At 45.9% G+C, this 23,371-nt stretch overlaps 1 protein-coding gene across 1 annotated transcript in view; it reads left to right on the forward strand.

The window, feature by feature from the left end:
• The window catches only part of LOC148475080 (E3 ubiquitin-protein ligase DTX3L-like), a 58,144-nt gene extending 38,401 nt beyond the window's left edge, over positions 1 to 19,743 (forward strand). The window contains exon 5 of the mRNA XM_088457731.1: positions 19,674 to 19,743. Within this exon, the coding sequence (XP_088313857.1) occupies positions 19,674 to 19,743 (70 nt within the window). The remainder of the gene's footprint in view (positions 1 to 19,673) is intronic.
• The last annotated feature ends 3,628 nt before the right edge of the window (positions 19,744 to 23,371 follow it).

The following is a 23,371-nucleotide window of genomic DNA, read 5'->3' on the forward strand; positions in this document are numbered from 1 at the left end:
TCGCCTTTTGTTGAGAGAACACTACCGAGTGTTACCAAGTGACCAGTAGCGTGATTAACACTGCGATCCCCCATTTATCGATAGTTAATTAAAACCTCTATGCAATCCTATCTATACCTTCTAAAATCCTGCCTATACCTTCTAAAATTGTCGCTATTTAGCGTAATGAGTCGCACAGTAAATAAATGCTTTCTGACTTTGAATGTGGTTTCGTTATATTTTACCTTTTTCATTCGAGAGCGCACCATACAGATGCTATCTCGGACATTGTTTAATACCTCCTTATCAAAGCTGCCAGTTCTGGGAAAAGGGTCTATCACTCTTCATCATCATTTTAAACCATACATCACAGTACCTAATTGCATAAGCAGGGCCGCCACTAGGGGGAGGCTTGAGGTGCACGTGCACTGGGTGGTGATTGCGGGGGGGTGACTCTGGCGGCCATCTGAAAATGGCCGCCGCCAAAGAGGAGACAAATGCTAGAGGTCCTTACTGGACCTCTAGTGTCTGTCTCCTCCTTGGCGGTGGCCATTTTTGGATGGCCGTTTTCAGCAGATTCCATGCGGACTAGCCATCCACATGGACTCTGCTGAAAACAGCCATCCAAAAATGGCCACCGCCAAGGAAGAGACAGATGCTAGAGGTCCTATTGGAGCGCAATGCACACAGCGTTCCCGGAAGTGCCGGGAACACTGGCGCTGCCGGGAGAAGATGCTGAAAGCTGCATCTTCTCACGTGAAATCCTCTGGAAACGAGCATAAACCCTATTGGAAACGAGCATGTAACCCCTGACAACGAGCATGAAACCCTTGGCAATGAGCATAAAACCCCTGGCAACGAGCATAAAACCACTGGTAATGAGCATGAAACCCCATGGCAACGAGCATGTAACCCCTGGAAACGTGCATGTAACCCCTGGCAATGAGCATGAAAACCCCTGGCAACGAGCATGTAACCCCATGGCAACGAGCATGTAACCCCATGGCAACGAGCATGTAACCCCATGGCAACAAGCATGGCACCCCTGGCAACAAGCATGGCACCCCTGGCACCGAGCATAAATCCCCTGACAACAAGCATGAAACCCCCATGGCAACGAGCATGTAACCCCTGGCAACGAGCATAAACCCCCCGGCAATGAGCAGGTAATTTTAAAGTAATTAGAAGCCTTACTGTGGGATATAAAATGGTGTCGGGCAAATATGTAAGTTGCACTTTGGTAATAGGCATTACAGTGTGTGGCATAATGTGTAATGGGCATTATGGTGTGTGGCATAATGTGTAATGGGCATTATGGTGTGTGGAATAATGTAAGCCACTATACCAGGGACGTCTGAGTAGTGCACTGCCTTATGGAGGAGCAAGGACAAAATCCAGGTACAGGAAAGGAGGGGGCGCAAAATTGCTGCCTTGCACCCGGTGACGGATATCCTAGTTTCGGCCCTGGCATAAGCACCGTACTGTGGGCCTGATTCAGAGACGCTCGTAAGCGGCCGCTCGTTCGCTCCGAGCGATGTTCGCACATCTGCGCATGCGTATGGGTTTTAGTACGCATGCGCGAACCAGTCAGTGCGGTCGAAAATCGTGTGCTCGCAAAATAGCGAATACCTGCTAATTTGAGTGACAGAATGAGGCGTATGTGGGTGGTAACAGGGGAAGGTGCTTGAAAACGGGGAGTGGAGATCAGAACGCAGGCGTGCCAAAAGGTCAAAACGGGCGTTTTAAGGGTGTGCATAATTAACAAAGCAGCATCATCGACCACGTCAGTTGGTTCTCTTTTAGCCAGAACTGCTCGCATGATTGCGGTAGGAAAATGCTACCACAAGAATAGCAAGCAGTTCATACGCCTTTCGATGTACTCGATTAATCTAATAAATAACGGAGATGACGTATGATGTGAGCGGCCAGGGGCCGCTTTTAACAAAATAACTACCGCATGTTTTGTTCGCTCGTTCAGACATAGAGGCGTCAACAGAGCAAACAGCGAACGGTCAATTTAAATAGCCAGCCCCTTTTTCTGAACGAGCAAGCGCAAATAGCGTCCGGCTCTAAATCAGGCCCTTAGTATGCATAATATGGCGTGCCGACCCAAGCGGCGCTTCCAACAGCAGCACATCATCTAACATCTCTACCGTTTGCTTGGCTCCCATTCTGGGAGAACCCTAAGGTTTTCAATAGAGATTTATACTGGTGAAAGAAAGTCAAGATACTTTCACTTTACCTGTAGATGATATTAACAGGATGCGCCCACACACCTATGGAAGAATAACCAGGCTGCTTCCACGCACCTAATCCCTTTTTGACTACCTTTCAACTGCTAGCATGTAGGCATTCCAATAACACCTACCCTTTTCAGTGATTTCGTCCACCCTCTACCCAGTTCACAATCACAATTTAGCCACAACTGTGCGGTTCAATTACAATGCTCAAATAACCCTAACTGATCACTGAACACTGTAATCACACTGGGAGCCAAACCTACAACAAAGACAACAACTACACCTGCTTATGTGTATAGACTGTGGTATCTATTACTGAGCCACTAGGTCGACACCAGGCGCCTAGCACTTAAGGGTCCTATGATACCCTTAACTAGGGAACATGTTACCCCCTACCAACAAATATTCACTGTTACACACCCTTTTCCTGCGCAGCAAAATGCATGTTATTCCCAGACTATGGCAACACTGATCAAGGTATTTACAATGCTATCTATCAATGCAATCTCAACGGCTTTGTTTAAAACACGTGGCAGCAATACAGGAAATACGTATACGCTATTGTGCGACTAGTCGCATACACAATAATGCGACTACTACACAAAACATATTATTACCCTTACGCTATTGTGCGACTTCCTCTTTTTAACATAAAAATCTATCATTGAAGGAAAACAAACTTTTTCCTCCCTTGTCCCTGGATTCTTAATCAGCCACAATAACGGGTAGCGGACTCTCAGCAACAAAGTGGTAGCAGATTTTCAAAGACACAATGCGTTCTCCTGCTATGGCGCCTCCACCCTTTTGCTGAGAGATCGTTGACCGAGTGTTACCAAGTGACCGGTAGCCAGGGCCGGATTAACGGGGGGGCGACATGGGCAATCGTCCCTGGGCCGCCACACGTTAAGGGCCCCCACACCCATCGGTGTTAAAGTGGTCCGGAGGAGACGGAACCAGTTACTCGGAAGGAAGCGGTCAAACACTAGAAGAGGTGGTCAAACCGATAGAGAAAGGAAAAAGAATTTACAAACGGAAAACATAATTGTTAATCTTTCTAAGAGAATGATTACTACAATTGAGGCAAAGGTCTTGAATAGGGGTTTAACCTTTATTCCTACTAATAAATTTGATAGTTTTAGATGGAAACAAGACTTGTGGCGTCTCAACAGATCTCTTAAATTGAAATAATTTTTTTCTGAAAATGTGAATGAACTTCCAGAGGGCATAGATCCAACTAGGAAAAAATCCTCGTTTGAACCAACTTCGATTAACCCATCAATTAAAACTTTTGTACGGGTCCTTGATCAAGAAGCTATGCAGACACAAAAGAATAAGGTGTAATATAATTTATCACAAGAAGAGTTTCAAGCATTACAGGGGCTGAGCAGAGAACAAAGTGTGGTCTTTAGACCAGCAGATAAGGGGGGTGCCCTGGTCATACAGGATATTGAAATGTATAAACTTGAAATATATAGACAATTGGGTGATGCCGACGTGTATTTGAAGCTGCCGAATGATCCAACTGTACAATATAAAAGGGAATTGGATGAATTACTACGCCAAGCTGAGGCGAGAGGATGGTTGAGTAAAAATACAGCAAAGAATTTGATGACAGAACACCCGGTGGTGCCCTTAATGTATACACTCCCAAAAATACATAAATCCCTGGTAGCCCCTCCTGGTAGGCCAATCATCTCAGCGAGAAATTCTTTATACAGCCCCATTTCCAGTTATCTGGATTTTTTTGTTCAACCGCTAATACAAAAGCATCCAACACTTCTGAAAGATACCAACACGCTTTTGGAAAAGCTCTTCAGTTTAGAAAATTTACCAATGAATTTGAAACTTTGTACAGTAGATGTTGTATAACTTTACACGAGCATCCCGCATGAGGAAGGTTTACGAAGTGTGAGAGACTTTCTGAGATTGGAAGACGCATATGTTGGGCCACCTATTCCTCTATTTGTGGATTTATTAAAGGAAATACTAACCAGAAATTATTTTCTTTTTAATAACGAGTATTTTCTCCAGAAGAGGGGCTGTGCCATGGGGTCACCTGTGGCCCCTTCTCTCGCAAACATTTTTATGTTTAATGTGGAGGATGAATTGTTTTTGTCAAATGAGAACTTTAGCCCAGATGTGGTCTATTATACTAGGTATATAGACAACATTTTGATCCTTTGGTCTGGCTCTGAGGCGGCATTCCATCAAGCCATGGCAGGAGTCAACATTCTACATCAACAGATTAAATTCACATAAAACATCAGCTCTTCCTCTGTACATTATCTGGACGTATTAATTGAATGGACTGGTGATCATCTCAATACACGCATTTTCCACAAACCTACAGATTGTAATACGGCTCTTCACTTTAGCAGTAATCATCCGTTATCCCTGAAGAGGGGATTACCCTACTCCGAATTTTTACGAATAAGGAGGATCACCAAAGATGATCATCATATAGCAATAGAAGAAATGTATAAGATGAAAATCAAGTATGGAGAGGGGCTATAGTCCGAGAGAACTGGACAAAGCTATACATACAGTGATGATGAAATCCAGAGAGGATCGGAAAGTATCCAAAGTTAATAAAGATAAACTGTCGGGGTCTATGCTTTTTATTAGTGAATTTAATACATCTAGTGATGTTATCAACAAGACAGCTAAACGTCTTTGGCCATTAATTAATACTGACCCTGCGATTAAATCATTGAAAAATTCAAAACTAATGATGGGGTATAAACGTGGTAAAAATCTAAAAGAGTGGCTTGTACATAATGATATAGGTAACATGAAAATCAATCCGACCGATCAACATTTGCTGAAGAAAAAGCCAGGTTGTTACAAATGCACAGGCTGCACTACGTGCAGTTATTTGGAGACAGGCCAATTTTTTACACATCCCCGTTCGGGTAAAAAATGACCAATGAAACATGTATTGACTTGCACTAGTCGTTTTGTAGTTTATATGATCAAATGCCCGTGCGGCCTGGCCTACGTTGGCAAGACATCATGCACTTTCCGTGAAAGAATGGCGCAGCATAGGTCTGCAATCAGATTAGCCTTGGAGGGCAAAACAATTGATCAACCGGTCGCACGACATTTTGCTCAGTTGAGGCACCCACTTGCAACACTGAAGTATAAATTAATAGATCATGCTCCTCAGAATTTAAAAGGAGGTGATCGCAACAGGAAACTTTTGCAGTGTGAAACCTTTTGGATACATAAATTGGAAACTGTGGCCCCGTTGGGTTTAAACGAGAATATTTCTTTCTCATGTTTCCTGTAGGTTTGCAATGATGACTCCTGATTATGTGGTCTAAGAGACCTTGAATTTGTTGTCCTTGCTTATTAGTAATGAGATCATGGCACATTGCTACGCCCCATACTATATGTTGTCATTTATAGTTCTTGATCATATTGCCTAATTAATTCTAGCATGATGCGTTGTCTGTTTGTTTTCTTGAACAGAACAGCACATTTTCTATAATGTATTTATATAGTCTATTTTTTGAAAAAACATCGGACATAAGTAAACTTCTGCCAGTTTTGTGCTTATAGTGTATTTGATGTGCATATTTCTTTTTGGTTAGATTCCCAGGAGATATCCCGTTCTTCAGTCTTTTGTTTCTTGTTCTACTATTTTAATAATTTTAATTATCGTGTCACATAGGTACCTTTGTTCATAGTATATAATGTCCATTAGGGATCTTTTCACCACATTTAAGTTTATTGTTGGTGGTCATTGCTAAGGCATTATTGTATATGTGACACTAATGATTGTTTTTTATCTCGTTTGTCTATGGAAATGTTGGTTTTTCAGGTGATATACTGCCGCCCGTGGGTCTGGCTGCTCCGGCGTCATGCGTTGCTGTGGAGATGGGAAGCAGATGAGGTCATCTGGCCGTGACTGATGACGCGGCTGCTTCCCTGGTCCCGCTGTGATGACATCGACGGGGACGCCAAGGACGCACGTGGAAGGTGGCGATCACTTGGCAGACTGGTCTATAAAGGTATGTCATGTATGTTTGTATTGTATGTTCTTGATAAAAGTCCGGAAGGACTGAAACGTTGGACTAGACCTAGTGTCTTTGACTCTTGCTTTTGAAACAGCCCATGAGTGCCGCCTTGCACACATTTTGTATATTCTGGACACGTGAGTGGCCCCAGGAGGGCACCGGGGTACTAATAGTATTTGGCTTTGGTGGAGTGCCGGCTTTTGCAGAAATATATATATATATATATATATATATATAGCTTTATCCAGTAACTGTTTTTTTTTATATTATATCCATCTGAATCTACTTAGAAAAGGTCATATAAAATGAAGTTTGCCCTGCTCACAGGTGGAGCAAGCCTTAGATGTCTGATAATTTTAACAAAGGCTTTCTTATGCTTATTTAGAATACAATTGTTAGTTCTTCTTAACCACATCAGCATTGGACACAAGGCATACAATTGCTAACGATATTCAAACTTCTGACAATTGTTTCTAACTCTACATTCAGAACACTTGAATTGTGCATATCAGTGTCTGTGTTATATTTCAATTGCCACAGACATACTGTATCTGTATGCGGAGCTCCTCAATTTATATGCAAACACTCACAGTATCTTTGTGTATTTTTATTACTTTTCACAGGCATACTCCTGCTTCTCACACACTTGGCTAAACCTTGAATGATATATATATATATATATATATACGCATTTGTGCGCATTGCCTTGCTTCCGACGCAGAGTAGCATCCGATTTTACTCTTTATCAGCCCATAAACGACTAGATTGTCAGATAATAATTACAAACGATCATAACCAATTATTTGACTTCGACACTGTAATGCACGTAAGCCCCTTGTGGTTAGTCAGTGTGTACCCACCAACACCTCCTTCACACTGAGCAAGTAAACCATCAACATCATTTGCAATGGATGTTTAATCAGAAAACACATCTTGTTCACTTTTTGCATTTTAAACTCAACAATGACACGTTGATCATGCCATGTAAAAGTCATATTCTCATGGGGGTAGTCTTCAGTCTCAGGGGCATGGTCTATAACTGCAATCCTGCCTAATTCCCACCCTTTGGCTTTTGTCTCATTGGGCAAGGCAAAAGGCATCATCACCACCCCTTCACTTAGCGACACCTCTTTTAATGGCCACGCAGATACATCCTGTTTTCCATTCATTACACAATGGATGGCAAGCTGGTCAGTCCTGGGCAATTCAGTCATACCAACATTTACCTCATGAGTACAACAAATCAATGGCATGTTATCAGACACCTCATTTGCATTCAATTTTGACTCTGATTTCTGGACATATTCCCTGAATTCATAGGTTTCAACATTTTGTTTGCATTTTCTGAAATGCATTTTGTGAAATGATCAGACATTTTCATCACACAATCACTTCTCTGATCATACACATTTTCTGTAGTGTGAATACATTGCTTAATTTCTGTTTCAAGTTCTTTCTGACACACTTCTCTGTGTATCTCCAACTCACTAATTTCTACTGTATGTAATAAATCAGCACTTGACATTGCAACTTTTGCCTGTGAAAACTCACTCCCCCACCCTATGGAATTTAGACTATCAGAAATCTCAGAAACATATAATGGCATAATTTAATCTTTTGATTCAAAGTCATTAGCTTTTAAAAACCTTATATCACTACAACTTTGTATGGGCGTCCCCAAACTCATTGGATTAAACCGAGATTTTTTAACACATTTCTGAAATTATGTCAAATTATTCTGTAATCTACCTTTTGCAATTTTCACATGTTTTAACAATTTGAAAAGCATTTTTCTCAATTTTTTTTTTTTTTAAAGAAAAAGACAAAACAACATACAATGTGCTTTAAGCTAAATCACAATCCTGTCTCATAGGAATGAGCCAGGAAACACAATACAATATATAAGACAGCAACAGAAAAAGCAAAACATCATGTGGCCTTTTTTTTACAGAATCAGTCAATTGGTCAAAAACTATTTAACCCTTTTGATCCCACTTCTCGACACCAAGTGCATAACGGTGGGTTTCATTCTGATCGAAATGAATAGTACACACACATGACCATTTGAGTGAGTACAAATGATCAGACTTTATTTACAAGTAACAAACAATAAACATACAAAGTATACAGTATACTCAACTTTTGTCTATGTATTCAGATGAGACTGGTAATTCATCATCTTCAACATAAGATGTACTTCATCTTCATCCGGGTAGCCCTCATTTCAATAATGCCCAGGTAGTTCAATATACATTGCAGGCATCCTACTGCAGTCTCAGATCCATGCATGAGCCAAAGAGCCTTTGTCTAGCTCTTGATTTATATACCCTAGTATGCGGTGGTGGCGTTCCAGATATTAAGCTCATACTAGTTACATACTAGGTATCCACTGATTGATTACAACATAGCATTGACCAAACTTATCTCTCTTGCACATGCTCCGTAACCACTAAGATATACTACCAGACAAAGAAATACAGTAATGACATGTCCTAATGTCTGGAGATAAACTCTCAAAGCTCCTTTGTCTGTAGAATATGGACATCATTATTAGTTACCCATAATGCACAGCGCCTCTACACATCTTACAATGTTTATTCCATTGGAATGTAGCTAATTGTCTGCTGATAACACCATGTAAGCTATGAATGGCTCATTATACATCTAGTAAAAGTAATGACAGGTACAAGCTAGGGCCTCTCAATTTATGTCTTGTTTGACCTCAAGGTGATTTGACCATTCTATGCAAAGACTGCAACTATATGAATACAATGATCTTCTTCAAACCTGAATGGGGCCTAGCAAGGGTATACGTGTGTGTTACAACTTATAAACCTATGTAGAAATTAATTATTTAACCCACTGGTTACAGGATGTATGTGTATTTTGTACTTCAGGGTCTTTAGGGATCCACAGGGATACCTTGGGGATTTAGGTGACATCAGGAGATTGGGGACCGAGCAGTTAAAAACTTTCATCCCAGGATGCAACGGTCTCCCCTAAACCCCATCTCAGTTTGATTCAGTGCCCTGCCAGAGGGTCGCACTGACGAGCAGTGGGGGCTGCTCTCCAGTACAGTGAAGTATTTACGAAAGAGAAGCACACAGTTCAGTGTCCGCAGCGCGGACAGTCACATGCGGTACTGATCTGGTGTCCTCGGCTGGGGTTGGCCGGGTCTTGCTAGTGGATCCCGCGCGACCCTCTGGACCATGGGCAGATTCACAGAGGGGGTCGGGCAGGTGAGTAAAGCGAGGCGGTCACTGCGCTTCAGTGACCGCGGCGCCATGGTCCTTGCACTCTGAGGCTGGGGACCCCGGAGCACTGTCAGTGCAGTGGGGCACGCACTGAGCCTGTGCCCACTGGACCACCAGGTAGCTGCTGGCACTGGGGGTTAATGCTGGCTATGGAGGAGGCCTGAGCCTTTTAGGCTGGCCCCTCCCCTCTGCAGTCCCGCTCTTTTCCTCTGAGTAGGTTACATAAGCAGTGCAGTTACTCCACCTCTCCTCAAGTTTGGCAACCATTTTAGGAGAGTGGAAGCAGCATTTCTCAGTGGAATGGTCCCCAGCATACCTCGCCTTCTGGTCAGTGTATACCTAGCTGCTAGAATACCAGACTCTGGGGTAAAATTACTAAGGGTCAATTTGACTTTTGTTTTGAAGCTCGATTTAGCTCACCTCAAACTGACTCAAATTGAAAGTTCAAATCCCTCTTCAAATCCCTAATTTACTAACATTTGATTTGAGAAGCATTTCTCAAATCGAATTCGAATTAGTTCGGTTTGGAACAGTGATTTGCTGTTCAATTTGACATGTTCATGTACAAATCTAACGGCAAATCCCACTTCAAAACAAACTGCAAATCCCCTACTGCATAGAACTGCTTCATGCTTTCACTTTCAGCATGAGCAGTTCATTTTCACACAGATACATGTAGACATCAGTGAGATGAGAAAGAGTTAAATGTAGAAAAAAAATGACGTGTGGTACCCCCCCAATACCAGCCCCGGACTTTTGAAAGCAAGTCCTGGTTGTCTAAGTACAGGGAAAAAATTGCGTAGGGTTCCACTGTACTTAGTACAACCAGCACTGGGCTCTGGGAACCAGTCCTGATTCTGGACTTACAGGGAAAAAATTGTGTAGGGTTCCACTGTAAGCTCCAGAACCAGCACCGGACCCTTTCTAGCGGCGGGCTGATGCCATAGCCAGGGGAGCCCTATCACTGGGACCCCCAGCCGCAGCATTAGTCCTGACTGCTAGTCAGGGCAGGGATCCCTGGGGACTTGGGGACCCCCCCTATGAAGGGGTCCCCCTCTCCAAGGCACCCCTAGCCTAGGTTGATAGCCCGGGGCTAACCCCGACACCCCTGGGCGGTGGGTGGTGGGTTGATAGTGTAGGTGTAGTGTAAAAATAGAATAATAAAAAACATTGTCTTTGCAGTAGAACTGCAAAGCCTCCCCCGCATGCTGGTACTGCGGGGCATTAAGGTCCCATTGGTACCTATAGTCCACCTGTAAAGAAATGTTGAGAAAACCACAAGACACACACACCGTACACAGGGCCTGATTCAGACCCGGTCGCAAGCACTGAGCGCTCGCAACTGGGTTAATGGTGGCCCACAGCGCATGCGCACGATGGAGCCGGCTCCATCGTGCGCATGTGCGAGACCCGGATAGCGACGGGCACTCCGTCACTCCAGGTCTCGCAACAAAGGGGGCGAGCTGTTGATGTTGAGTGACAGCTCGCCCCGTTTGGTGGGCGGGCCGGGGGGGTGGCTGCCCAAACGGAGGTGTTCCCATGAGAACGCCTGTCATTTGGGGGCAGCCCCACTGACATCACGAGTGATGTCAGTGGGAGAGATACCGGCTCTGTTAGAGCCAAAATATCTCTGGGGCTTGCGGCCATGAGACCCTACCACAAGGGTCTCGTCGCAAGCCCGATGGTCTTGACCATCGCGACCATCATCATGGCCGCTCGCTGTAGCTGTGGGTGGTTACCCACAGCTATGCGAGCGGCCAGGAGGCCGTTCTAAAAAAAAAAAACCCGGCCCTGATTCAGAGCGAGCGCTCTGTCAGACCGGGTCTGAATCAGGCCCACAGTATAATTTTAATAAACATACATGTACTCATATGTACACACACATTTACACATACTCACATATGTATCCCCTTCTCCAGTAGAAATTCCATAGGGTACCTGTGGATGAAAAACATACTCACCTTCTCCTATGTGTGGTTCGGTCCTCTTCGGTCCAAAATAGGTATCCACGGTCTTCTTAAAACAAAAAAACGACAAACGCGAACCACGCACTAAGTAATAACCAGGTTGATTATTACTTCCCGACTGAAGTGCTCAGACGTGGCTTCCTCCTTTGAAGGTCTGTGTCTGAGCGTTCATTGGCTGAGAGAGGTCAACCCCTGCCTCTCTCAGCCAATGAATGGCTCCCTCCATTGAACTAAATGGACAGCAGTAGGGTAACTAAAGTTTATTCTGCGGTTGCCATCATTGAGTTCAATGAAGGGAGCCATTCATTGGCTGAGAGGCGGGGTCTGGCCTCTCTCAGCCAATGAACGCTCAGACATGGACCTTCAAAGGAGGTTAGCCGCGTCTGAGTGCTACAGTTGGGAAGTTATTACTTGCGTGGGTTGCGTTTCTCATTTTTTTAAGAAGACCATGAATGCCTACAGGTACAAGGGAATCACTCCAGGTAATATAGGTGAGTATGTGTGAGTGTGTATGTATGTATGTATGTTAATTAAAATTATACTGTGTATGGTGTGTGTGTGTCTTGTGGTTATTTCAACATTTCTTTACAGGTGAACTACAGGTACCAGTGGGCCCTTAATGCCCCTCATGCTGGTACCTGTGGTTCTCCAAGTACCAGCATGTGGGGGAGGCTTGCTGGGACCTGCAGTTCTACTGCAAAGACAATGTTTTTATTGTTCTATTTTTACACTACACCTACACTATCAACCCGCCACCTATCGCCCAGGGGTGGTGGGGATAGCCCCGGGCTATCAACCTAGGCTAGGGGTGCCCTGGAGAGGGGGACCCTTTTATTGGGGGGGTCCCCAACTCCCCAGGGATCTCTGGTCTCGGCTGACTAGCGGTCAGCACTGATGCTGCGGCTGGGGGGCCCAGTCATAGGGCTCCCCTGGCTGTGGCATTAGCCCCCCCGCTAGAAAGGGTTCTGGAGCTTACAGTGGAACCCTACGCAATTTTTTCCCTGTAAGTCCAGAACCAGGACTGGTTCCCAGAGCCCAGTGCTGGTTGTATTAAGTACAGTGGAACCCTACATATTATTTTCCCTGTACTTAAACAACCAGGACTGGCGTTAAAAAGTCCGGGGCTGGTTCTGTTTTGGGGGGGTACCTCATGTCATTATTTTTTCTACATTTAACTCTTTCTTTGTTTTTTAAAGTCAGATACATGCAGGCATCTCACTGATGTCTACATGTATCTGTCAAACAGCCATGCTTAGGCTCAAATCGATAGCATGAAGCAGGTCTATTCATATGGGGATTTGAAGTTCGATTTTGTGTTCGATTTCAAATCGAATGATAGTAAATAAGGGATTTGTGTGTTGGTCTATGTAAAAGTAACGATGTTTTTCCGATGTTTGATTTGAGGTTGATTTGACTAAAATTTGATTTTACATTTGATTTGGCCTTTAGTAAATGCCCAAATGCAAAATTGAATGCAAATCGAATGCCAAATCACTCAAAGTGCAAAATCAAACCTTAGTAAATTTACCCCTCTGTCTGTGTAACAGCGCTATAGTGCCTTTGCGCAGGAGTTTACTCTGTATTGTGTGTGACCTTATTGCTAGCATCTGCTGTATGACTTTCACTTTATTTCTGTCACAGTTTTAAGTTATCCTTGCTGTTTTCTTATTCACACCCTGTGGGTGAGGGTGTGCATATACCTTGCAGTATTGGCTGCTAAAGGTGGGTCACAGGCACAGCATTTCTGCCTGCCAGGATGTTGGGCGGCGAGGATGCCCTGCATTAAATGCAGGACAGGGTTGAGGAAGGGGGACATTTTCATGGATGGTTTGTGTGTAAAATGTTATATCCCTCCTGGACCGTCAACGGTCACAGCTTCGCAGCAACAGCATCCTTGGGCGGAGTTTGTACAGGAGCTGCGCGTCATGTCCACACGCATAACCATGCCTCCTATGTTTCCCTTTATGGGATGCCCCAACAGACTATAATGTCTCCTCAGGGGTTCCTCCCTCAGCCTGTGGCGCTGCAGGCTCCTCCGGTCCCAGTTGGCACCATTGCGTTTTCTACCAGGACTCAGCCATTAGAATTGGGAGGGCGAGGAGAGGCCCTGGTCAAGTCCAGGAGAGATCTGGTTTGATCTTCTCAGTTGACTCTAGATGAGACGCTGCAGCCTTCAGACGAAGGGAAGCTCTCAGAGTCTGAGTCTGAGGGTTCATCCCTGGAAGAAGACGCTTCTTCAAAGGTGTATATCACTGGCCTTATTAGGGCGGTACGTGCAGTGTTAGTGATCGAGGAGGATGACCCAACCCTCCTAAACTTAAACACTCCTTATTCAAAAGAACTAAGCAGACTGCAGCTATCTTCCCTCGGAGCAATTGGTGGACCACTGGCAACAGGCCTGGAAATCACCTGGTAAGCATTATCAGCCCTCCAAAAACTTGTCTTACTTGCATCCCTTCCCTCAGGAAGTAATTTCTACTTGGGAGACATCATCTATAGTACATTCATATGTCACGCACTTGGTTAAGAGTGCAAAGCTGCCCTTGCCATCCATGTCTTCCCTTAAGGATGCCACGGATAAGAGAGTTGAGATGTATCTGAAGTCCATCTATTCTCTCTCTGGGCCTACGGCTCAGCCTGCCATGTCCATCTGCTGGGTGCTAGGTGGCCAGGGCTACGGTGACCTGGGCTGATGCCTTGGAGGCCTCTCTGCCTCAGGATGCACCTCAGGAACAAAGGACCCTGGTGGGTAACCTACGGGATTCCTCCACCTATATCAACGAGGCAGCATTGAATGTGTGCCTCTTGAATTCCAGAGTCTCTACTTCTGCGATTGCTGGTTGCCGTTGTCTATGGTTATGCTCCTGGAGGGCTGATGTGGACTCCAAGAAGGGGTTGGAGGTCCTCCCCTTTAATGGTAAGGTTTTATTCGGTCCGGATTTGGCCAGAATTGTGGAGACATTGGCCGTGGCTAAGTCTGCGTGTCTCCCGTCTGGACATTCGTCCTCTTCGGGTGCCAGGTCTTCATCCTTTCAGTCCTACTGACCTCCTAACAAAGCCAGGGGTCAGTCCTTTCCTAGACAGTCCTTCGACAGGAAGAGAAGCAAGCCCAAGAAACAAGTCTGGAGTACCAGACATCCAGTCTCCAAGCAAGAGGACAAGCCCTCCTCCTGACGGGACTGGCCTCCTTTTGGGTGACCCCAAGGTGGGAGGCAGACTTCTTCAGTTTGCCCATTTTTGGTGCCTGACTACAACGGACACTTGGGTCAGAGAAGTGGTATCCCTCTTCTTCCACAGTAGACCCCTCATCAATTTTTCTGCACAGGTTCTCAGGACAGGACCAAGGCCTTGCAGCTTCAGAATGCTGTTCGGGCTATGCTGTTTGCAGGAGTCATTGTCCCAGTTCCGGCTCCCCAGAGGGGAACAGGATATTACTCCAGCCTATTTCTAGTGCAGAAACCAAATGGTTAATTTCGGCCTATCCTCAACCTCAAATCCCTGAACAAGTTTCTCAGGGTCACAAATTTCAGGATGGAGACCTTCCGGTCCATCATCTTTGCTATGGAACCTAGAGACATTATGGAATCCCTGGATATTCAGGATACATACCTACATATTTCCAATGCTTTGTCACACCAACGTTTCCTCAGGTTTGCTATCAAATAGCAACAGTTTCAATTCCATTCTCCAATTTGACCTTTCTAGTGCTCCGCGAGTGTTCACCAAGGTCATGGCTGTCATGGTGGCTCATCTGCGGCTGCAGGGAGTACACCTATTGCCCTATCTGTACGATCTGTTACTACTAGCAAGATCTCTAGAGATGCTTCAGTACCACCTAAGCCTCACGATCTCGATATTACAGTCTCACGGGTGGTTAATCAACTGGAAGAAGTCCTCCTTGGTGCCCACTCAGAGGATGTTACTTCTGTGGGCTCTCTTAGACTTCCAATAACAACAGATTTTTCTGACAACAGAAAAGATATCCACTTTGCAGATGCAAGTGCGCAGATGTCTCCACTCTTGCCGAGTGTCCATTCATTCAGCGATGCAATTGCTGGTCTCCCTGGTCTCACCATTCGACATGGTGGAATATGCCCAGTTTCATTCCAGACCTCTGCAGAGATTGATTCTCTCCAGTTGGAATGGGTTGCCCCATCAGTTGAAGTTTCAGACGATACTGCTCTCTCTGGCCTGGTGGCTACAGACGCCTCATCTCAATGTGGGCTGTCCCTTTTGGATTCTGGACTGGGTTCTTCTGATAACAGATGCCAGCCTAAGAGGTTGGGGTGCCTTGACGGGGTTATGCTCCTTTCAGGGTCGGTGGACTGTAGAAGAGTCTACTCTCCCCATAAACGTCCTAGAACTTTGGGCGGTTTTCAAGGCCCTTCAACTCTCCTACAGGGAAGACTTGTGCAAGTTCAGACGGACAATGCCACTGCAGTGGCTTACATAAATCACCAGGGAGGTACTCGAAGTCAGGCCGCAATGTGGGAGTTATCTCGAATTCTTACTTGGACAGAAAAACGTCTACCAGCCATATCAGCAGTGTTCATTCCGGGAGTTCTCAATTGGGAAGCAGACTTCCTCAACCATCACGTGTATCCAGGGGAGTGGTCTCTTCACTCAGAGGTGTTTTAACTCCTGCTGGACAGGTGGGGCCTGCCAAAACTTGATATCATGGCATCTCGTCAAAATCACAAGCTGCCAAGGTACGGGTCCAGAACAAGGGACTCCGGTGCGGTGCTGGTGGACGCTCAGTCAAGTGGACCTTCCAGTTTGCATACCTGTTTCCTCCAATCTCCCTTTTTCCTTGAGTACTTCGAAAGTACAAGCAGGATGGGGGAAAGATTGTATTGGTGGCTCCAGCGTGGCCCAGACGTCATTGGTATTCAGATCTTCAGAGTCTCTCCATAGACGCCCCACTGCTGTTGCCTCAACATCCGGACCTGTTGTCACAGGACCTTGCCTTTACCCGGACCTGGCTTGTCTGTCTTTGATGGCGTGGCTCTTGAGACAGCCCTTCTAAGGTCTAGAGGTTTCTAATCCTCTGTGGTTCAGACTATGATCATCAAGCCTCGCAAACCTGCTTCGGCTCGAATCTACCACAGGGTGTGGCATACCTATTTTGAATGGTGTCATCCTCAGGGTTATGACCCTCAGGTCTTTAAGATCTCCAGACTGTTGGCTTTTCTGCAGGCGTGTTTGGACCTTGGTCTGTGCCTTGCCTCTCTGAAGGTACACGTCTCCGCACTATCTGTGTGGTTACAGCAAAGGATTGTCCTTATATCTGAGGTTCGCACTTTTCTTCAAGGGGTCCTTCACATTCAGCCTCCCTATGTTCTTCCTGTGGCACCTTGGGATCTGGCGGTTGTTCTCAGGGCCTTACAGAGCCCTCCATTTGAACTACTGGAATCAGTGGACCTCAAATGGCTTACAGTTAAGACTGTTTGTTTTTCTTCTGGCCATGGCTTCGGCCAGAAGGGTTTCAGAGATGGGGGCGATCTCTTGTCCTTCCCCCTTTTTTATTTTTTCACCAGGACAGGGCAGTGCTGAGAACTCGCCCTACTTTTCTGTCTAAGGTAGTGTCCAGTTTTCACATTAATGAAGAAATCGTTGTGGCTGCCTTTAATTCTTTGGACCTCTCTCCGGGTGAAGCCGGAGAGAGGTCCAAAGATGTTGGATGTTGTACGTGCCCTCAGAATTTTTGTGGACCGTGCCTCTTCTCTTCAGAAATCTGACTCTTTGTTTGTTCTTTTTGGATTTCACAAAAGGGGTTGGCCTGCTGGTAAGCTGACTTTGGCCAGATGGATTCGACTGGCCATTTCTGAGGCTTACTCTAGGGAAGGCCTTCCTGTTCCACCTACTGTGAGAGCTTATTCTGCTCGGTCTGTGGGCCTTCGTGGGCAGCTCATTGTGGCGCCTTGGCTTTGTAAGGCTGCCACGTGGTCCTCTGTTCATAGGTATTATGCATTTGATACCTTTGCCTCTCAGGATGCTTCCTTCGGGCGGCGGATTCTCCTTTCTGCACAGGAGCATCCCCGCCCTTGAAGGATACTGCTTTGGGACATCCTCCAGGTATCCCTGTGGATCCCTAAGGACCCTAAAGTAGAAAACAAGAGATATGGTAAAAACGTACCTTTGTTATCTCTGTTTCTACGTAGTCCTTAGGGTCCACAGGACGCTCGCCCTGTGCTTCAGTATGGTGTTGTTCTGGTCACCAGTCTTCTGTCTCCTTTGTGTGAGAATGTGATTCTTGTGTGTTCCAGACTTTATTTCTCTCTGTGCTCCTCCTCCGTCCTTTGGCTTGTTACGAACTGAGGTGCCTCTGGCCTGGGGTGGGGTTTAGGGGAGACCCTTGCATCCTGGAAGGAAAGTTTTTAACTGCTCGGTGCCCGATCTCCTGACATCACCAAAATCCCCAAGGTATCCCTGTGGACCCTAAGGACTTTGTAGAAACAGAGATAACAAAGGTAAGTTCTTACCATATCTCTTGTTATACATAGATCAGATGATGTATTATACACAGAGCAGGGGATGTATGTGTATTATACACAGATCAGAGGACGTATTATACACAGAGCAGGGGATGTATTATACACAGAGCAGGGGATGTATGTGTATTATACACAGTTCAGAATATGTATTATACACAGTGCAGGGAATGGATGTGTATTATACACAGATCAGATTTTGTTTTATGCGCAATACAGGGGGTGTATGTATATTATACACAGAGAAGAGGAAGTATTATACACAGAGCAAGGGATGTATTATACACAGAGCAGGGGATGTATTATACACAGAGCCGGCAGTGTATGTATATTATATACATAGACTAGAGCAGGGGTAGCCAACCTCGGTTCTCGTGAGCTACCAACAGTTCACGTTTTCCAGACCACCTAGCAGGTGCACAGGTGTATTCATTACTAACTAAAGGCCCCCATACATCAGAGATGGATTGCAGCAATCGTGCAATTTGCAATCGATTGTGTATAAAAATCTGCAATGTATGGGCTTCACAGATCGCATATTGCAACCAAAAAGTGATTGGAATTGTTTAATCAGATTGTCCAACATGTCGGATTTCACAGATCGATTGGGGCTGTAGATTGCTAGTGTATGGACATGGGCCCTCATTCAGAGCCGTTCGCTATTTGCGGTCGTTCGTTCAAAAACAAGGGGTGGCTATTCAAATGATCCGTTCGCAAATTGCAGTCTGTTCACACCTCTAAGTCTGAACGAGCGAGCAAAACATACGCTCGTTTATTTGATAAAAACGCCCCCTGGCCGCTCGCACCAAACGTCATGTCCGCTATTTATTTGATTAATCGAGTACATCGTACAGCGTATGAACTGCTCGCTATTCTTGTGGTTGGTTTTTTCAACCGCTATTTTGCGAGCAGTTCTGAGTTTAAAAAAACCAAGTGACGTGGTCAATGACGCTGCTGTATTAATTATGCACACCCATAAAACGCCCGTTTTGACCTTTAAGCGCGCCTGCGTTCGAATTCCACTCCCCCGTTTTCAAGCACCTTCCCGTTACCACCCACATACGCCTCATTCTGTCACTCAAAATAGCAGGCACTCGCTATATTGCGTACAAATGATTTTCGGCCGCACTGACTGGTTCGCGCATGCGTACTAAAAACCGTACGCATGCGCAGATGTGCGAACGAGCGTACTGCCGCTAGCGAGTGGCTCTGAATGAGGGCCAATGTCACTTGTGATTCTGTGAGGAGACCTGCAAAACATGCACCATTGGTAGCTCTTGAGGACCAGGGTTGGCTACCACTGGACTAGAACATGTATGTAGATTATATACAGTGCAGGGTATATATATGTATTATTCACAGTACAGTGGGTGTATGTGTATTATACATAGAGCAGGGGATGTATTATACACAGAGCAGGGTATGTATTATACACAGAGCAAGGGGTGTATTATACACAGAGCAGGGGATGTATGTGTATTATACACAGATCAGAGAATGTATTATACACAGAGCAAGGGGTGTATTATACACAGAGCAGGGGATGTATTATAGAAAGAGTCGGCGGGGGATGTATATTATATACATAGAGCAGAGCAAGTATGGTGTGTATATGTATTATACACAGTAAAGGGAGTGTATTGTATACAGAGCAGTGGCTGTAGGTGTATTATATACTGCACAATATACTGTATACTTAATTTTCCCGATTTTCCTCTTGCAGCTTTGGGTATCCTGATCCTGATTATCTGAAACGTGTTCGAGATGAGCTGGAAGCCAAAAACATAGAGTGACCAGGAGAAGTTGCTGTTTCTTAATTACTCTGATTATACTGATTTAGGCCTTGTACTCCCTGCCCTTACCTTATGCTGGGTACTCCCTGCCCTTACCTTATGCTGGGTACTCCCTGTCCTTACCTTATGCTGGGTACTCCCTTCCCTTACCTTATGCTGGGTACTCCCTTCCCTTACCTTATGCTGGGTACTCCCTACCCTTACCTTATGCTGGGTACTCCCTGTCCTTACCTTATGCTATCCACTCCCTTCCCTTATCTTATGCTATGTACTCCCTGCCCTTACCTTATGCTATGTACTCCCTGCCCTTACCTTATGCTGGGTACTCCCTGCCCTTACCTTATGCTGGGTACTCCCTGCCCTTACCTTATGCTGGGTACTCCCTTCCCTTACCTTATGCTGGGTACTCCCTTCCCTTACCTTAAGCTGGGTACTCCCTGCCCTTACCTTATGCTGGGTACTCCCTACCCTTACCTTATGCTGGGTACTTCCTGTCCTTACCTTATGCTAGCTACTCCCTGCCCTTACCTTATGCTATGTACTCCCTGCCCTTACCTTATGCTGGGTACTCCCTTCCCTTACCTTATGCTATGTACTCCCTTCCCTTACCTTATGCTGGGTACTCCCTGTCCTTACCTTATGCTGGGTACTCCCTTCCCTTATCTTATGCTGGGTACTCCCTTCCCTTACCTTATGCTGGGTACTCCCTGTCCTTACCTTATGCTGGGTACTCCCTGTCCTTACCTTATGCTGGGTACTCCCTGCCCTTATCTTATGCTGGGTACTACCTTCCCTTACCTTATGCTGGGTACTCTCTGTCCTTACCTTATGCTGGGTACTCCCTGTCCTTACCTTATGCTTGGTACTCCCTGCCCTTACCTTATGCTGGGTACTCCCTACCCTTACCTTATGCTGGGTACTCCCTGTCCTTACCTTATGCTATCTACTCCCTGCCCTTACCTTATGCTATGTACTCCCTGCCCTTACCTTATGCTATGTACTCCCTGCCCTTACCTTATGCTGGGTACTCCCTGCCCTTACATTATGCTGGGTACTCCCTGCCCTTACCTTATGCTGGGTACTCCCTTCCCTTATGCTGGGTACTCCCTGTCCTTACCTTATGCTGGGTACTCCCTGTCCTTACCTTATGCTGGGTACTCCCTTCCCTTACCTTATGCTGGGTACTCCCTGTCCTTACCTTATGCTATCTACTCCCTGCCCTTACCTTATGCTATGTACTCCCTGCCCTTACCTTATGCTATGTACTCCCTGCCCTTACCTTATGTTATGTACTTCCTGTCCTTACCTTATGTTATGTACTCCCTGCCCTTACCTTATGCTGGGTACTCCCTGCCCTTACCTTATGCTGGGTACTCCCTGCCATTACTTTATGCTGGGTACTCCCTGCCCTTTACCTTATGCTGGGTACTCCCTGCCCATACATTATGCTGGGTACTCCCTGCCCTTACCTTATGCTGGGTACACCCTGCCCTTACTTTATGCTGGGTACTCCCTGCCCTTTACCTTATGCTGGGTACTCCCTGCCCATACATTATGCTGGGTACTCCCTGCCCTTACCTTATGCTGGGTACACCCCGTCCTTACCTTATGCTGGGTGCTTCCTGTCCTTACCTTATGCTGGGTACTCCCTGTCCTTACCTTATGCTTGGTACTCCCTGCCCTTATCTTATGCTGGGTACTCCCTACCCTTACCTTATGCTGGGTACTCCCTGTCCTTACCTTATGCTATCTACTCCCTGCCCTTACCTTATGCTATGTACTCCCTGCCCTTACCTTATGCTGGGTACTCCCTGCCCTTACCTTATGCTGGGTACTCCCTGCCCTTACCTTATGCTGGGTACTCCCTGCCCTTACCTTATGCTGGGTACTCCCTGCCCTTACCTTATGCTGGGTACTCCCTTCCCTTACCTTATGCTGGGTACTCCCTTCCCTTACCTTATGCTGGATACTCCCTGTCCTTACCTTATGCTGGGTACTCCCTGTCCTTACCTTATGCTGGGTACTCCCTGCCCTTACCTTATGCTGGGTACTCCCTACCCTTACCTTATGCTGGGTACTCCCTGTCCTTACCTTATGCTATCTACTCCCTGCCCTTACCTTATGCTATGTACTCCCTGCCCTTACCTTATGCTATGTACTCCCTGCCCTTACCTTATGTTATGTACTCCCTGTCCTTACCTTATGTTATGTACTCCCTGCCCTTACCTTATGCTGGGTACTCCCTGCCCTTACCTTATGCTGGGTACTCCCTGCCATTACTTTATGCTGGGTACTCCCTGCCCTTTACCTTATGCTGGGTACTCCCTGCCCATACATTATGCTGGATACTCCCTGCCCTTACCTTATGCTGGGTACACCCTGCCCTTACTTTATGCTGGGTACTCCCTGCCCTTTACCTTATGCTGGGTACTCCCTGCCCATAGATTATGCTGGGTACTCCCTGCCCTTACCTTATGCTGGGTACACCCCGTACTTACCTTATGCTGGGGGTACATCCTGACCTTACCTTATGCTGGTGGTACACCCTGCCCTTAACTTATGCTGGGTACTCCCTGCCCTTACCTTATGCTGGGTACTCCCTGCCCTTACCTTATGCTGGGTACTCCCTGCCCTTACCTTATGCTGGGTACTCCCTGCCCTTACCTTATGCTGGGTACACCCTGCCCTTACCTTATGCTGGGTACTCCTGGGATATTGACAGCATCCCCTTCACAGAATGTGACATGCACTCTCACTGCCCATCTAACGCACATTGGCACAGATAGCTCTATAACTAACCTGTACAGTTAATACAAGCGAGCGCTACTCCTTTACCTCACATTAGTGCCGTATGTAGCGTGAGAAATACAATGTAACACTATGGATGTGCTCATTAAGTACATAGTACATTATAATATAGGGAGGCTTTGAGACACAGTAATTAATGCGCTCTGCATCAAGTGAGGACAAAAATACAGTTTTATCTACATTTTAACAAGCGCTGAATTCACCACCTCTGTACGAGCCCTTATTGGGCCACTAACCCTGAAATACCAGTTGATCCAGTGTGAGACGCAGCTTGTAACCTTTAGAATAGTATGTGTTCTACAGAAGACTATTTGTGGGGAGGAAAGTGCTGTGTACCTGCTGCTGTAATCAGGGGTGCTCAGCAGGAGGAACCTCTCCCCATACATGGGTGCACCTGCCGCTCAGTAAGGGGCCGACCTTCTGTTTAGGAGGGGTTGCCTTTCCACTAAACTGGGGTGCACCTACCAGTTAGCAAGGGTTACCCTTTTATTAAAAAGGATTGCACCTGCACTTATCAGGGGATCCCTCTCTGCTAAACAGAGGTGCACCTCCCACTAAGCAGAGGTTCCTCAACCCTAAATAGAATCTTTGGGGATTCCTTTCCCCTACAAGAAAATAAACAATCTGTCCAGGTTCTTCCATGGCAACATTTTATACCCCTGCATATGCCGCCATTTTAGTGCGCTAAATCCATGTGTGTGACGCAAATTCTTCTCATTGAACATAAGTTTACACTGAAGAGAATTGCTCTGCGCACTTTAGCACCACATTTACATGACCCGCATTGCGTTATAACAACTCTGGGAGCGTAATATGAAGA

This window comes from Taudactylus pleione, unplaced genomic scaffold (genome assembly GCF_031769625.1).
Source record: "Taudactylus pleione unplaced genomic scaffold, aTauple2 ptg000781l, whole genome shotgun sequence".
Lineage (NCBI taxonomy): Eukaryota > Metazoa > Chordata > Amphibia > Anura > Myobatrachidae > Taudactylus > Taudactylus pleione.